Here is a 17,676-nt window from a genome sequence, read left to right on the forward strand (position 1 = left end):
TAGTCATAGTCTGAAAATGTTTTTTATTCAAAATCTAAGATTCAGAAATTGATATTAATATGCAAACTGTTTTAAATATGAAACTGGTCTGGGACCAATTCTATTGGTGGTATTGATTTAAAAATTGGTATGGGCAAATATTTAAGCACAAAATGTTTGTATATGAATGACAGGCAATGTAATATTAAAGAACATTATAGTAGTAGGAAAAAAACAATGGGCATTAGTAATCATTTTTCGTCAATTATTGTAGTAAATATAAACAACACTGCAAAACAATCCATCAGGGCAAATCATATTATACTTTACAGATTAAATTAAAATTTAGCTGCCTAAACTTAAGGCACAGTCTTTTCCATTGACATAGCAAACTCAGAGACAAAGGCAGTCAAATTAAATAAATAACTGTATATGTTTCTTCGATTACGGTAGCGAGGATTTGGTAATATTTAAAACGAAAAGACAGGATATAGCAACAAAACAACAGTCGTTAAAACACGCTTACAGTGAAAAACATATTTACATTTATTGGAAAAAAAATAAGCGATAATCGCCTTTACCTCACACGTCTCTAGGGTTTGCAAACCGATTACCAAAACATTTTTTTATTTATAATTAAAAATGCTATTTGCATTACATGCATATGTTTCGGAGTTCTACAAAATGTGCTAAATGTTAAACAAATCTCTCAGACACGCTGTATAGTGTTGATCATGTATTGTAAATACATTAACATGATGGCGCTACTGAGTAACCGAATAGAACACACGAAAAACAGGAGAATATATGGATATTATTATTACCGTTGGTATTCATTGCTCAAACCATGATCTGTAGCAGCTGAGCTGCATATTTTAACTTTCTAGACACCCGTATACCAGTATATTTCATAAAAGCGACTCTAAAAGAACGATGTTGATTGTTTAAAACCCGATCCGAAAATACAGGATTTAGGTGCCAGCGGTATCCCATCTTTCTGCGCAGTATCATAAAATGTTGTTTGACTTCGCTATGCTTATACCTCGCAATACATACCGTTACTTCATATACCTGACATAAAACTGACCTGAATGAGTTATTTGAAAGAGGTTACCGAGGTACGGATGCGGAGTCTGAAAGTGATAGCCTATTCAGTGGAGGAATGATGTAACTTATTTATCCTCGCGTAAAGTGCCAACGACAGTATGTATAACACAGGTGTCCTACTTAAAACACCTTATGCCCGCCTAAATGTTTTGGCCAATAGACACATACGCCCACAATGGTGGCAGTGGCGAGTCTCGATTCCATAACTTCTAGTTTATAGTTGGATGCTTTGGTTACTGTGCTACGGCGCTGGACACAATTTTCAGAAAAGGAAAGGTGGCGCTGGATACAATTTACCACGAAAAGGAAAGTTTTTCTCTTGTTTATTGTTAGTGGAACATATGTACACAGGTGCATATATATATATATATATATATAGTAAGATGAGGAAAGATGGGACACCTTTAGCAGCACATAATATTCAAAAATATATCCTGATCGTGTCTTAAACAATTAACAAAGGCCTATGGGAGTCGTGAGGATACGGTTATTCTTTGAATGATCTTTGTTTAGCACCAAATGGGACGAGAAAATAGAATGGAAAGGTGTTCTATCTCCCCCCACCCTATACTATATGTGTATGTCGTTGTGTGTCAGCCAACAGCAGCCATGAAAAAGAAGGGCAGGGAATGAGTGAATAAAAACATATTTAGTTTATAGCAAATAAACCGGTTGTATAGGCCTACATGACTGTGGGGTAAGATAAGTTACCGTTAGCAACTAACATCCACGTTTCCCGGTTTTGAACAATTAAACACTCTTTTAGAGTTAAAGACTATGGCTTATATAATCTGTAAGTTTTCTTTGTTTACTACAAAATCGGACGAGAAAAAAGAGTGAAAATGTGGCCCATCTTACTCTGCTATATTTACAACCTTTATGAATGGAATCAGTTCATTTAATATCTCACAGAGCTGGACGTATCTTCATTTCTGTAAAACGTAGACCTTCCCATCTACCCGATGGACTCCAATTTCTCCAGTAAGCGTATTGTTCCCCAATTTTACATGGATCGTGTAATCCATTTAGGCTGGAGTGTGAACAGTAATCGTACCACCAACCTCCTTTTCTTGTACTTGGACAAGTTCCTGAGGAAATATCCTTTGTGGAAAATATTTTCCCATTAACATACTCCATTGAATCTGCCAGGATAAAGAAATGTCTTAAATTAAGAATTTCACATCAGTATCGGACACAGTGCTGGTAAAAGTACTCCCTTCTTGACAAGAGGGTAAAGGCTCGATCCTCGATGCTGTCACCACTGTGGGCGAGTAGGCGTTTGTAAAATATCATATTTAGGCGAAGTACTCGTGTCATTTGTGCAATTTATTAAAGTAAACAAAACAAAAATACCTGCGGTATAAGTACAGCGATGGCCAGCGGTTGCATTAGCATTGTAGCAGCATTCTGCGTACAAATGCGAGATTATTTACAAATAAGGAATAAATTGTTTAAAAGTTTAAAAAGGGTCAAACAGCAAAACTATAATAGCAAGCGAGGTTTTGCGCAAAAAAGAGCCTTTTAGGGTCGTTCGGTGTGTATAACATGCGCAACTCTCGATAAAGCAAGATAAACACGATTTTTTTGTTTTTTTGATGTAGCATCATGTATTTTATTTGCAGAAATTTATTAACTCACTTTCCTTATAATTTTCACATTCCTCCCGAGATAAATAAGAATATGGACGACATGGTCTAGCAATCGTAGCATCATGCTGGTCACATGTACCTTGATACATACATTATGTTTAAGCCAAATAGACATTATATTTCAATAATTCAATGTATGCAGCATAACTTACCCTGTTTGTGTTGATAACCAGACAATTGCAATCTGTATCTGTCACTCTCTGGACCAACCATGAAATTACTGTGGAAATTCGGGAAATGACGTAATGTACCAACGTCAGAGAATTACCAATTAAAATATAAACACACACAGCTATATACTAGAGATGTCTGTAGTAGGCCGTGATAGACAGTTTAAACAAAAATGTTTTCTTACGAATATTCAGCCACGATCTTTGTGTTGTTGCAAGTTGTTATGTCTATCCGAAGTTCGTTGTCTCCATTCTTTGTCAATGCTCGTATATTTTCCAACCCTGTGTTATGTGTGAAGGTGGGGTGGATAAGAAGTTAAACAAGTTAAGAATAAGTTACCAATCCAAAAGCTGGCAAGCTTGTTTCCAAATCCAGTTTTATAATCTATCCAATTTTGATCAAAATCTGTTCGATTATCCATATTGCGCTGAATCACCTAAACATGACAATTTAATGCGATAAACGAAGACGTTTGGTGAATTAATAAAGTTCTAACCGTCCACCCGCCATCGAGATTTTCCAAGTCACAATAAACTTCCAACTTAGTGCTTCCGTCCAAGTAAATATTGTACAAGCCATTTCTTCTGTAGCCGAAACTATATAGCTGGTAGCAGTTATCTGACGTAAAATATTAAAATAGATGAAAATACCACGCCCTTTTTCGATAGTCAGACAATTCATTAACGGTCTACTCTAGATACACACATATTTCGTTTAGTTACAGAACCCCAATTATGTATAAATATGATCATTTAAACTAAACAATCCAACCAGTATATCGCAACTTGTTAAAATACTATATGCACCTGCTTTCATGTATGCCGTCCACTGTACTGTGAGTAAAATGTTTTCCCATCCAGAGTCGATATCTGTGCGCAATATTTCAACCAAGAAACTATATTTCTCCACTTGTTTGACAGTAAGGTTGAACTGATGTGGTAGAGACGAGTCACTCGGGTTCACAGTAGCGTTCACGTAAATGGGAACTTCATTTAAACACATTTGGTACAAGATGTTCACCAATCGTGTTGGTTTGGTCGATTCACACCAAACTTCGCTTCGTCCACTTGAACCAATTGAAGTCAATGCAGAAACTACACCTGTAGACTCAGTTAGTTTAATGTATAAATCATACCATTAATATAAACGGAATGTATACTGTACTTAAAACGCAGTATAGTAGGAAGTAGGGTAAAATGGGACATATTTTAATTCTTTTTTTTTCCATCTCATTTGGTAGTATAACAAAGAATATTTACAAAACTATATAACTGTACCCGGCGACTGTAAAACAGCGTTGTTAATTGTTAAAACACACGAGCTGGAATATAGGTTTTACGTGCAAGCGGTTTCCTATCTTACCCAATAGTACTATCTATTGAACGCCTTTACTAACAACGGTATACAACGCAACTTACTTGTGGAAGTACAGCACTGGTAAAAACATAGGAATATGAACAACAACTTCATAGTTTCGCTTTCGCTTTTATATCGAAGACGAACAAAGAATACAACTGTTTAACAGTGGCAGTTTAGCTACCGAAGGAAGGCTATAAATGAAGTGAACATTGGTTCGGCTACTGAGTGAAGGCTAATGACGTGCACATCGGTTCAATCAGAGAACAATGTTTACAGGTAAATGTTTCACCTTAGGTATGGCGGAAGTAGGTATATAGAGATAAACATAACCTATAAGAGTGAAAAGAACGGAAAAAATGTCGTAGCCTATGTATAGTAGGGTGGGGGTAGATGGGACACCTTTTCGTTCTATTTTCTCGTCCCATTTGGTAGTAAACAAAGAACATTCAAAGAATTATAAAACCCTATCCTCAGGACTCTCATAGACCGTTGTTAATTGTTTAAAACACAATTAGGATATTTGGATATTATGTGCTAAAGGTGTCCCACCTCCCCCCACCCTATATAGGTCGTTTTAATTTGAATATGAAAATTATTGTAGTTTTATGTATCTTAAAAGTGTATTCTATAACCTATGCCTACATATACATACACAACCAGTAATACATGGGTTATGGGTTTTTCGTAATGGAAGTCGGCCCTTTCTCTTTTTTTCTATGGGGTGAACTCTCTCGCATTGGTTATACTTTTCTCGTTTTAAACAAAAGTCGCGGAAAGTAGCACAATCACAAGAATTTAAAATCACAACCATAACCTACTAACTTCACTAACAAGTACAACCGATTGATTGTTCTGTTTGATTAACCTCGTTTGTTATCAAATGCTTGTTTTTACAGGTTTTGCATTCAAACTTTGCTCCAACCCAGTGGTCACTAATGGGTTGTCCAAATTATCAGCCATACATAAAAATGAAAAAAAAATCCAAAAAAATAATCACCCACAAAGTAACATACTTGGTAACTCGTAAGCTGGCGCGAGGTGCACACCCGTGTTATAACGACTGTCGTTTTCCGGCCACGCGAGGATAAAGTAAGTTACATTCATTCATTCATTTATTCAATCTTATGGTAGAGGTAAAATAGTACGAGGTTTCTTTCTTATTTATGGTCCCATTAGTTAGTAAACAAAAACATTTAAAGAATTCCATAAGCGTAGACCAAGACTCTTTAAGGCGTTGTTAATTGTTAAAACACGATCAGAAAACATGAGATTCGCTAACTATATGCAAATGTCAGTCATATAATAGATCGGGTGAAGATGGGACACCTTTTCACTCTATATTTTCTCATCCCCTTTGGTAGTAAACAATGAAAATTCCAAAGAAACACAAAACCGTATTCTCACGGCTACCGTAGACCGTTGTTAACTGTTAATTGTTTAAAACGCGATCACGATATTTGGATATTATGTGCCAAAGGTATCCCGTCTTACCCCGCCTTACTATATACTGTGAGCTGTTTTAACATTTCTCAAAAATGGATGATTTATTTATTGAATTTTAACCCATAACACGATTTCCGCTGTTTAAGAAATTATGTTTAACCGACTGTGCATGGCTGCGGTTAACTGAGGTTATATTTTAAACAGTTGTGTTGAATATAGCACCCCACTGTCAATTACTTTGTTTGTGATATTCGAATTATACGTTCCGGTAAATTCTCGACGATTTGCCACGCTTTTATTTAAATTTTATTTAACCGGCACAAAATAAACTTTTTCGATGCAAATATAAATTGCACACACTTTGAATTTCAAGGTGTTTTTATAACGATTTGACAAATATAGTAGACGGGGTATGATGAGACATGTTTTCATTCCATTTTCTCGTCCCATTTGGTAGTAAACAAAAACATTTACAGAATTATAATACCGTATCATCACGAAGAGCGTTGGTAATTGTTCAAAACACGATCCGGAAATACGGGATATTTAACTACTCACGTTATCCCATCTTACCCTGCAGTGATATATTCTTCCAAGCAGTATAAAGTTACACATAACAAACTTAACATAATCTAAAACATATCTAATATGCATTTAATTAATTACTGCATATGTTATTCTTAGTGTGACATATACTTCATATGCGCTGTTATTGCAATGCATATAGTGAAAGAAAATCATAAACCGGTCATATATGCCATAAACAAGCACATGTGAAATTTCTCACTTTGTAAAGCATAAAGCAAACTGTATGTAAACAAGAATATTGGCCATGTTTACGAGTAGTGTATAACTCAAAAGCCTGTTTAACTAAACAACAGTATTTAAATGAAAACGGTCCGATGTTATTTTATCATTTTACTTGGTTTAAAGCTTTTTTCAGCTGAAAAGGTGTGTTTATTTTATGAATGAATGAAACTTCTTTATTCTTGCATGGCGGGGTAACAACAGTCATTATAATAAGGGTTTTCTGTTTAATACACTTCATGTCCGTTTCTTCCCCACACTTATTTCAGCGACAAGCCTTCGTTACAATTTATATTCCTAACTTAGCAAATTGGAAAATATTAATTTTATATTCATAACTTAGTATATTTGAAACTATTGAAATTGATGTCTCAAACAGTTATATAGTAGGGTGGAAAAGATGGGACACATTTTCGTTCTATTTTCTCGACCCATTTAGTAGTAAACAAAGAACATTCAAAGAATTATAAAACTGTATCCTCACGACTCCTATATACCTTTGTTAATTGTTTAAAATATGATCAGAATATTTGGATATTAGGTGATGATGGTGTCCCGTCTTCCCCCACGCTATACTATGTGTACGCATTTGTTGTTTGGAAGCGACAGTAAAATCTATATTACAAGCATAATAAGAGACATAAGCAAAATCAACAGCAGATGTATCTACAGCACTAATCCTTTGTGTTTGGTCAACACCGTACTTAACTATATGGACCACAGTTAACCCCGAAGAAGTTATTATCTTTTCGAGGCCGATCGTAATCGTTATCTAATAGTATAAAAACAAATGTTGCCTTTTTCGTCAGAAAATCGCCTATAAAAGCCACGCATTTTAGTTCGTACTACATCACAGACTTTTAACCATTCCTTCTGTAAAACTGGTATTAGGTAAGCACGAGGGTTAAATCAAAGTTTCTGGAATAGTTTGCTTATTTTATACAGGCAGTCGTCGGAAATTTAAGAAAATGAAAACTATTTTATGTTTCTTGGCTGTGGGCGTCGTTGCTGTCGCTACACAAGGTAATGTGTTTTATTCTTTTTAACTTGAAAATGTAAGTTAATGCAGTTTGTAATATAGTACTGCGGGGTAAGATTGATAGCGTTATCACGTAATATTCCATATTTTCTAAACTTGTTATTAAGAAAATAACAACGCTCTTTTACAATCGTGAAATAAAGTTTTCTAATATTTCTCCTTAAATAAAATTTTCTGATTATTTCTCTTTAAATAAAGTTTTCTAATTTTTCTCTTTAGTTAAAGTTTTCTAATTTTTCTGTTTAAACAATGTTTTCTAATTTTTCTTTGAAAAGTTTCCCCTTAACTATTCTGTTTATTCTCAAATAAGACGAAAAAAGACAACATACACATGAACTACTGTATCCTGACGTAATACATATACTAAAAGTAATTTTAAAAGTTTTTTTTAGATGCAAGCGATCCGCAAAACATGCAATGCCTTGTTGGTGTCAGCATTAACGGAGAAGGATTTTTCGAAACCGTAGACTGTGTAAATTCGGAGGTATACGACACATTGACTATATAACTCCATACCGTACCGATAGCACATAGTATTATAGGAAATAATGAGACACTGTAAGCACTTAAATACTTTGTTTCGTTGTTTTAAACAATTAACAAAAATATCTATAAATTTATGAAATTTAGAGTCGCGAGGCTACGGTTACATAATTCTGTGAATGTTCTTTGTTTACTACAAAATGGAATAAATAGGAATAAAAACGTCTCATTCTACCCCACCCTAATATATTAATATGTTGTATCTTTGTTTTAGGAAGCCTGCCAGACAAAAATCGAGCAAAGGGGAGCATTCAACGTTGTGTACAAACGTTGCAAGAGACAGAAGGAATGTGACAATAACGCAAGAAACAACGAACTGAACTGCTATGGACCACTAGCTATCGCCAACAATGTAAATATCGATCGGTGTTTGGTATAGTAGGGTGGGAAAGACGGCACACCTTTGGCAAATAATATGCAAATCTTGTTTTAAACAATTAACAACGGTCTATGGGAGTCGTGAGCATACGGGTTTATAATAAAGTCATTGAACTTTTTTTGTTTACTCCCATATGGAACGAGAAAATAGAAATAAAAAGGTGTCTCATCTCCCCCCACCCTACTAATAAAAAGGTGTCTCATCTCCTCCCACCCTACTATATAAATATCATTATAATAAATAAAATGTTTGGTTTTTTATTTGGACGAGGTTTTAATGGCAGGGGAGGTGCTGGGATTTAGTCCACGGTCGGCGTAACCGTTAAACCACAACCCCCAAATTTACTGTTTTTAGTTGTCATGATGTAAATATAATGCGGTTTTTTTCTCACTAATACGTAACCGTCATTTTCTGTTTACTAACCGTAATATTATGTTAAATAACCGAATATTAAAATTACACCATGTAATAGAGCAATTATTGTTGCACGGAATTAAATAGCAAAAATACGGCTACAATTAATTTATTTACGTATTTTTATCCAATTTAGGTGAAAGTTTGTCATTTCTGTTGCTCGACTCCTGGCTGCAACACAATGAATGAAATACCGAACTAAATATGAAGAAAGTCGATGTTTACGTGTGCCACATTAATCACTGCGTATCATACATTGTAACCAACCATGTAAAATAAAGTTACTAACCAACAGCTTATTTGTACAGTTGTTTACTTGAGGTGGAATATGTTATTATGCGACAACTGAAATTTAGCGACAATATTTGTTTATTGAGTAGGGTGGGGAAAGATGGGACGCCTTTTCATTCCATTTTCTAGCTCCATTTAGTAGTAAACAAAAACATTCTAAGAATTATAAAACCGTATCCTCACGACTACCATAGACCGTCATTAATTGTTTAAAAGACGGTCAGGATATTTGGATATTTGGATATTATGTGCTAAAGGTGTCCCATCTTCCCCCACCCTACTATATTATATTGTTTATAACAAATGCCAGTACAATAAATTATAACAACTTATAACAAGTATAACAGCTATAAAATATAACAATTGTTTTATAACACTATCAACTGTTATGTACAACAAGGAACAACTCGGACACATTCACAAATTTAATAACAACATAAACCAGACACAATGTATATTATAGTATAGTTGCAAGGGCAAATTTATTTTTTTGTAAATTTTAGAGAAATTTGTTGCAAAATTTTACAGTTGTATCTCAAAAACCAAATAGGTTTAATGTTATTCTAATGAAGCAAAAAAAGAATGTTTTAAAATGTTGATTGCTAATAACTATATGTTTGCAGTCACAATATAACATATGACCCAATAACAAGAAAGGAATTCTGGATATTTCATTTCCAGTTGTACAAATGTATTAAAATATGTAACCAAACTATGAAGGTATATTTTGGTGTTTTATGTATCTGTTCAACCTAGTCGTTTAAAATAGTTGTGAAAGTTTTGAAACCATGTAAGCAAAACTATTTGAGAAATTTAAGCTCCATTTATAAGAGTATCTGTGTACGTTCCGTGTAGATATAGATACACCTTTTGAGGCATCGAAATATCTTCTTATGGGAGTCAAAACAAAGGACCGTGTCGAACAATATAAGTGGTGTTGTCATCGGCCAAACGCTCCGGATAATTTTGTCTTGTTGGTAACTGAATACTGTTTCAGCGGGCCGCGCGAACAGACAAAAGGAGTATACGTAATCTAGCATCAGTTCTGCGTAAATGCGGGAGTGTGCCTGGATCTTGTGGTACGCAGGTATGGTTACAGTCTGGAATGACTGTTTGTGTTCAGTTACAACTGTAAATATTGGATTCATAGCTCACAGATCAGTTGACGCACTTTAGGGAGGAAATTGCGCAACTTACAGAAATCAAGGTAGATTACTAAAACAGTACAGCTTCCTTTTACAGTGAAAGTATAGTCATGTTTTTTTGTAGTACGACCAGTTCCAAGCGAGTGAATATTAAGAGTATATAAAACTAATAAAAGTGAGAATTCATCTCGTTTATTTGACTACTAAATTTGTTATAGCTTTATCCATATGTAACTCTACGCGCACGGTGTAACTTTATCAGATCGTATTTATCCAGCTGTTGATTACTATATATTTCTGCATAAGTAGGATATTTGTATTTTAATATATATATATGTCGACTTTAAAAGTGATTTTATAACCTTTGGTGTAGAAAAAAAAACTAAATGAAACTGCTTGATTCCTGTAAAACTTTCAAAAACGACATACTATATTCACGCAAGTTGCAACATTGCTTCTGAAACTAAATGCGTAAAGCAAAAAACTTTTCGAAACTTAAGAGTATTCAGTACATTGCAACATTACTTCTGAGTTCAAATGCGTGAAGCGAAAGGTCTAATAAACCCAAAGCCATGGTGCGAATATCAAAACAGAAACAGGAAAAGTTAGAAGTCATCATGAACTTGGTGGAAGAACTTGGTGTAGACCGTGTTCTGCATAGACTTCGACAAACGAAGATGATGAGTAAAGAAGTCTTGGATGATATGAAGGTATGTTGACATATAGTAGTGTGGGGTAAGATGGATACTGGTTGTACATGGTGTAGTAGTGTGGGGTAAGATGGATACTGGTTGTACATGGTGTAGTAATAGTATAGTGGAGTAAAACAGGACACTTGCATTCTTTTTTTATAACCGAATTCCTCGGCTTAACCTCAAAAAGAGCGTTGTTTATTGTTCATTAGTTTTCGAAGGCAGTTTACCAGCAGTGATAGAATGTGTACGCGGTGTTTACTGTGTGTACATCACACATACAGTGAAATTATCGCGCGAGAGTTTATACGTTTAAAGTATATCGACTTTTAAAGCGTTTTTGAACAGCTCAATAAATATTTACGGAATTTGCAGGAGTGGGAGACGGATTATGAAAAACGGGTTGCACTTCTTGGGTTCCTTGTTGCCCCTGAGGGGAAAAGAGCTTTCGGAGCGTTGTTTGAACTTGCTAAGGTACACGAAGAACAAGTTAAAATGCAAGAAGAGCAGGAAAAACTGAGACAGGTAATGTACCTAATGGGTCTATGTAGTACTGTGGAGTATGGGGTACTTTCAGCGCACAAAACCCATATTTCCTGCTCGTGTTTTGAGCAATTAACAACGCTGTTTTAGAGTCGCATGGCTACTGTTATATAATTCAGCGAATATTCTTTGTTTACTATCAAATGGGACGAGAAAAGAGAATAAAACAATTTCCTATCATATAGTCTACTATATCGACTTGCCCCTTTTAAATGTTGCAGAATATTTTCCGAAAGGTGTTTTATATGGTGTAACATTTAAAGTAGAAATAAAGTAAAAGTAACGTTTGTATTTCGCTATATCGTATACTTATAGTTGTTAATAATTAACGATTCCGTTTACGTTTACTTGGCAAACAAATCCACGTGATGGTTTGTAACCGTAAGTCGCTACATGTTTACATCAATCTGTATATAGAACTATCCTCTTTCCAATTATAACAATTAGACTAATTTGAACTTTTAATGATCGGTTGTTCATTACACAACTTATGGGTTGAACAGCCGCGATTTTTATTCACTTTATTTTTTACTCATATATGTTTTAACGACTACCGTTTTGCTTTTTATTCTCTTCTCTTCGTTGTTTTAATAATTTTATCTTCGCTATCGTTTTTAAAGAGAAAACTAAAATATATTTTTATAGTGTTAAGTGTAACCTTTTAGGAAAAACTATTTTAGGGTGAATTATGTTCTGCAAACAAAAACTTTTTTTCCGGTAATTTTGTTAAATGCGAACTTTTATGGAAAACGAATAAGGCTAATTTATGTTAAACAAAAATTCTTAAATTTTTTGGAGCTTAATTTTGTTGACCGCAAACCTTTAGGAACAGCTAGCTCAAAATCCTAATGAGACAAAAAGAACACCGGGTGGAAATTCAAATGGTAGATCCGAACACCGAACACAAGCTTCGAATATGAAAAATAAACTTCGAGCTCAGTTAAATAAGAAAAGGGGCCAACATGCGCAGAGCACCACTGCGCAGAACAACCACGGTGGGACAGTTACAGGGTAAGAAAAAGTTTTTTTTTCTGTAGCTTGTATTGGGAATATTGTCCACCGCCATGTTGGTACGGTGCTGGTTACTGGTGCGAGGCTCGACGACGGCACCATTGTGGGCGTATACGTGTGCTTCGGCAAACATTTACCGGCAATTGCTTCTTCTAGTTTCTTATAGGATGTCGTAACTCGTGAGCGTCACGAAGTGTATAAAAAAAGCCTTGTAGAAAAAAAACGATAGTCGTTATAACAACGAATGTAACTTTGTGGGTGACTGTTTATTATGTGTGGCTTACAAATTAGACAACACATAAGTGACGGATTGAAGAAATTGCCGTTAAGTGTCTTGACCAAGGACAGATACATCCACAATGGTAGCAGCGACGAGCCTTGAATCCAAAACCACTGGGTTAGAGGCGGACGATATAACCACTGTACAACAGCGCCGATAAATCACATGACCATTTAAAAACAACTCACAGAAAATCGAAGAAAGGAAAAAAAGAGGAAGACAAAGATGATCCTCTTTTGGAGGAAGCTGCTCGGACTTTACAGGAAGCAGAGAGGCAGGTGAAGGAGAAGAAACGAATCGATGCCTTTAGGAGTAAACTAGCTGCTTCAGAAGTACAAGACACGGCGAGTAACGCGAGTGGAAGAAGGTATTGAGAGAATGTTTGATGTAATTTCTGCTGTATGGAAAATAAGCAAAGTGTGTTAACAGGTCAGCTGGCAGTCCACGCACCACTCCCACCCCTGTTGGCCACCCCGATTCACCCAAAGTCGTTCCATCAAACCCGGAAAATAAAGTGGAGAATTCCCCACAAACCGCAGGTTAATTACTTTAATTGTTTTAATTTTTGTCATTTATTAATTTTTTAAAAGTTTTCTAATCCTGTTTTATTATGAAAATGTAGGTATTTAGATAGTTTGTGCGTCTATATTTATTGCGAGGTAACATTTTTTTTTGGTTGGGGCAATAAACGGTATATTCATCCGTTTTTTGAAATAACCTTTTTTAGGAAGCAAAGTTTGTAAAAAGTTTAATTTTTTTACAGAAGTTGTTTCACCAAAGCTGAAACCTCCTCCGCCCATAACCGCTAGAGTGCGCACTGAGTCAACGTCGTCTGAAATCCGTGTACCGGTGAAGGTTATATCACAACCTCAGATCCCGAAGGCGTTAAACGATTTTACTCGGCACAAAGAAGAGCATGAGGACGGAGATTGGGGTCGGATGCCACCGGCAGAAGAAGAAGACGAAGAAGATGACGAGAGCCAGAAAACTCCGCCGTTAGGGGGCGCTAAACAGCCCGAGAAACCAGAAAACAAAGAAGAACCAAAGAAGGAAGAAATGAAAATTGAAAGTAATGAAGTTTCATCGCCAAAAGAGGTAAAAGTTTCAATCGAAAATGATAAAGCCAAAACGTTTATATTTTTCAGGAATCAGAAGAAACAGCGAGCCCAAGCAACAACTCAGAACCTAAAGAACTGTCTGCGGATTTAAAACTGGTATGTATTATAGTAAAGTTTACGTTTGTACTTAAAAAAAAGTCAACAATTTTTTAGGCGCTAGATGACGCTACACTCGTGAGCAACCTAAGCGACCACGTGATTGCGGAAATCGTTGCTGATTGGCGGATTTTAAGATCGGAAAAAGATAAGGAGGGGGGAGTTGAGAAAAAAGATCTTCATCAGATCAAAGAAGATATGAAAGAAATGGAAGCAGAAAAAGAGAAAATGAGGAAAGAGAAAGACCGGTAGGTGGCGCAAATTTATTTGTGACGTCATTTTTTTCATTTTTGTAACGTTATTAGATTTGTTACGTACCGTTTTCATAAATTCGCTGTTTTATGTTTGGTGGGTAAAGCGGGTTTGAAAAAAAATGATCCAAAATCAAAAATTTTGAATAGTACTGGTGGGGTAAGATGGGACGCCTTTAGCACATACTACTCAAATATCCTGATCGTGTTTTAAACAATTAACAACGGTCTATGGAAGTTGAAAGAATACAGTTTTATAATTCTTTAATTATTCTTTGATTACCACCTGCTAATGGGACGAGAAAATAGAATGAAATAGTATCCCATCTTTCCATGAACCACTTCATCGCCAAAACTACATTGCTGTATGATAAAAACTACAAAACATTTAATTTTTAAAACAATGAGCATTATTTTAGATTCGTGTTCAAAGAGTTTGAGCTGCAGCAGAAATTACAAGAATTGACGACAAAACACAGAAGTTTACGAGAAGATCATGAAACGTTAAGACAAGGAAATATCCAGGTAGTTAATATTTATTGAGATAGGTGTAATAAGATAAAGTACTGTGGGGTAAGATGGGACACCTTAAGCACATATTATCTAAATATCCGGATCGTGTTTTAGACAATTAACAACGGTCTGTGGGAGTTGTGAGAATACGGTTTTACAATTCTTCAATTTTTATTTTTTACTACATGTAGCGAGAAAATATATTAAAAAGATGTCCCATCTTCTCCCACCCTATACTATATGTGTGTCTGTACTATAGTTTTACTCTTTGTTGTGAAAATACACAGAGGACATGGAAATAGTTTAAAATATATACCCCCTATAACAGATACAACAAACGACAAAGAAAAGCAACAAACTGCACCAAGAAATGAAACGTAAAATTGCAAAACTTGAATCGAAAATTAAATCCATGGATAAGGTAACAGTACGACGGGGAACGCAAACAGATGATAAATTTGACAAGGTAATTGATAAAGACTATTCCTAATGAACTAACAGTAAACACTGGGAATTTTAATATAGTGGGGTGGGAGAAGATGGGACACCTTTTCATTCTATTTTCTCGTCGCATTTGGTAGTAAACAAAAAACATGCAAAAAATTATAAAACTATATCCTCAAGACTTTTATACACCATTGTTAGTTGTTTAAAAAAAACGATACGAATATTTGAATATTATGTGCTAAAGGTGTCTCATGTTCCCCGATCCTACTGTATAGTATGTTGGGTAAAATAGTCCACGTTTTTTACTAACTTTCATTGTTTTATTGAGTAGTAAACAAAAGAGTATTTACAGATAATTTAACTGTATCATCACAGCTCCAAAAGAGCGTTGGTAATTATTAAAAACACGATTTGGAAATTATTATGTGCTAACTTACCCTACAGTACTATATATTAGTAAAATTACAAAGTTAAAATACATAGCAGACTTTATGTTTTAACAGGACTAACATAGATCATTACCAAAGATTTTACTTTTGTTTTATAGGACGTATACGAAGCGCTACGAATCGCTGAAGAATCTCTTTCTGTGACACAGAGTGACCTTAACACAGCCCAAGCTAAACTAAAGACAACCCAACAAGAGGTAAACTGTCTCTAACAAAAGACAGCTCTCATTTTTAGGTTTTTTTTCACATAAAAATGTACGGTCATTGAAAATTACACGCTGCTGTATTATTTATATATAGTTGGGTTGGGAAAGACGGAACACCTTTAGCACATAATATCCAAATATTCTGTGGCAGCCATGAGGATACAGTTTTATAATTTTTGAATGTTCTGTGTTTACTACTAAATGGGACGAGAAAATATAATAAAAAGTGTTCTATCTCCCACCCACCCTACTATACAAGCATAAACGAATATACTTATTTCTACTTGCAAATGCCACACGCTTTAGTATAAAAGTTACACTCTGCAGATCGAAGAGTTAAAAAAGCAGCTAAACCTAAAAGGGCGAGAAATAAACAAGCGGGAACGTAAGAGTAAAAAAGATGAAGAAAACATTCGCTTGGTGTCGCGCGAGAGAGATGCGATGGAAATCAAGTTACGGAAAGTCAGCGAACAGATGGAATATTATAAAGGGATTATGGAGATGAAGTACGTATGCATTTATTGGGGTACAAGGTTGTATGGTACCGTGTAGTAAGATGAGAAACCGTTAGCACCAGCAGACGGTTTATATTTCTGTTCTCTTTTATTGCCTATTTGGTAGTAAACAATGAATATTTATAAAATTATATAACCTCACAAATCTATAGTAACGTTTTTGATTGTTAAAAGCACGGTTAGGAAATATGAGAAATTATGTGCAAACAGTATCAATTTTACCTTATAGTATTAAATTAAGAACTTAACAACAGTTTAAATGTAAAACTGCAACAGAACAAAGGGGAACTCAAAACGCCCTCCACCGGAGAAGAAAGAGATCAAGGTACAACGTTGTGCCAGTGGTAGACACGTCATTGTGAAGGCGGTGCCTGCTACGTCAGGTCACGTGAGTGCGAGTGACGTAGATGATACGTCACGCACAACTCCACGCAACTCGCGACCTGGAACTGTGAAAACTCAGGCTACGAAACCTAAAACATCAAACACGGAAAAACCGCCTCAAACTCCAACTAAAAAGACATCTACGAGTTCTAGCGGCGGAAAACAAACTCCTAACGAACCATCAGGCAGAGGTACACCGGGAAACACTGTAGGCCAAAGCGAGTCTGGGTCTAAGTCGCAAAATTCGACTCCAAGGGTAAATAACGGCAGCCAGCCGAGCAAATCTACATCTAAATCAAACAATACGCAATCATCTGCCTCGAACCAAACGTCTAGCTCTTTAAAACTAGCAGATAGTGGATCTACAGGGTCCTCCACTGCTAAACCGAAAACCCAGTCAAGTACACAAGCAAATGGGGACGTTAATTCGCCTAGGCCTGGTAACGCAAGTACAGATGCTGCCACACCAAGAAGTAAGCAAGGAATTAAAGTAGTGAGCATACCAACGCTTTCTTTAAATAAAAAGTGACATTTCTATCAATTCAATGAATTATTAAGGTATGTCGTACTACGTATGGTTTATATTTTATTATATTTTACATGGGATGAGAGGTCCTATATGGCGAGACACGCACAGAAAAGTAGGACTAGGGCCAAAATTGGCGCATTGGCATTACCTCAACACCAAAGTAATGTTTATATTGTACGTGTACTATTACCGAACAAACGCTATTGTTATTCAATATTTCCTTTACAATGGCCGTAAAAATGTCTGAACATTTTCTTTGCAATTTTCAATACAATTCCTTTAAAAAATCGTTATTTTAAAATATAATTTTAAGATT

At 35.5% G+C, this 17,676-nt stretch overlaps 3 protein-coding genes across 5 annotated transcripts; 2 read left to right on the top strand and 1 right to left on the bottom strand.

Annotated features, from left to right (window-relative positions):
* Positions 1-3: 3 nt before the first annotated feature.
* Positions 4-4,806, bottom strand: LOC149735685 (ficolin-1-like). 3 transcript variants are annotated; one of them, XM_089879147.1, is made up of 9 exons: positions 4,325-4,802; positions 3,713-4,006; positions 3,403-3,524; positions 3,246-3,342; positions 3,091-3,187; positions 2,888-2,955; positions 2,725-2,814; positions 2,440-2,493; positions 4-2,228 (listed from the first exon to the last, which is right to left on the bottom strand). In XM_089879147.1, exons 1-9 carry the CDS (start codon positions 4,374-4,376, stop codon positions 1,993-1,995), a joined length of 1,110 nt encoding a protein of 369 aa, XP_089735273.1. In that variant the 5' UTR covers positions 4,377-4,802; the 3' UTR covers positions 4-1,992. The 3 variants fall into 3 exon arrangements, with proteins under 3 accessions (XP_089735273.1, XP_089735275.1, XP_089735274.1); XM_089879149.1 differs by lacking the exon at positions 2,725-2,814 and having other exon boundaries at positions 4,325-4,806; XM_089879148.1 differs by lacking the exon at positions 2,440-2,493 and having other exon boundaries at positions 4,325-4,803.
* A 2,531-nt stretch (positions 4,807-7,337) lies between these two features.
* Positions 7,338-9,184, top strand: LOC149735686 (uncharacterized). Its single transcript, XM_089879164.1, has 4 exons — positions 7,338-7,538; positions 7,947-8,038; positions 8,312-8,449; positions 9,027-9,184. The coding sequence occupies exons 1-4, from the start codon at positions 7,484-7,486 to the stop codon at positions 9,090-9,092; spliced, it is 351 nt and encodes a 116-aa protein (XP_089735290.1). The 5' UTR covers positions 7,338-7,483; the 3' UTR covers positions 9,093-9,184.
* Positions 9,185-9,323: 139 nt separating this feature from the next.
* LOC149735687 (uncharacterized) lies at positions 9,324-17,632 on the top strand. Its single transcript, XM_089879127.1, has 13 exons — positions 9,324-11,036; positions 11,394-11,543; positions 12,388-12,572; positions 13,043-13,219; positions 13,282-13,391; positions 13,616-13,947; positions 13,998-14,066; positions 14,124-14,314; positions 14,737-14,842; positions 15,159-15,296; positions 15,825-15,923; positions 16,260-16,438; positions 16,724-17,632. Exons 1-13 carry the CDS (start codon positions 10,899-10,901, stop codon positions 17,358-17,360), a joined length of 2,511 nt encoding a protein of 836 aa, XP_089735253.1. The 5' UTR covers positions 9,324-10,898; the 3' UTR covers positions 17,361-17,632.
* The last annotated feature ends 44 nt before the right edge of the window (positions 17,633-17,676 follow it).

Source organism: Ciona robusta, chromosome 5, assembly GCF_009617815.1.
Source record: "Ciona robusta chromosome 5, ASM961781v2".
Taxonomy (NCBI): Eukaryota; Metazoa; Chordata; class Ascidiacea; order Phlebobranchia; family Cionidae; genus Ciona; species Ciona robusta.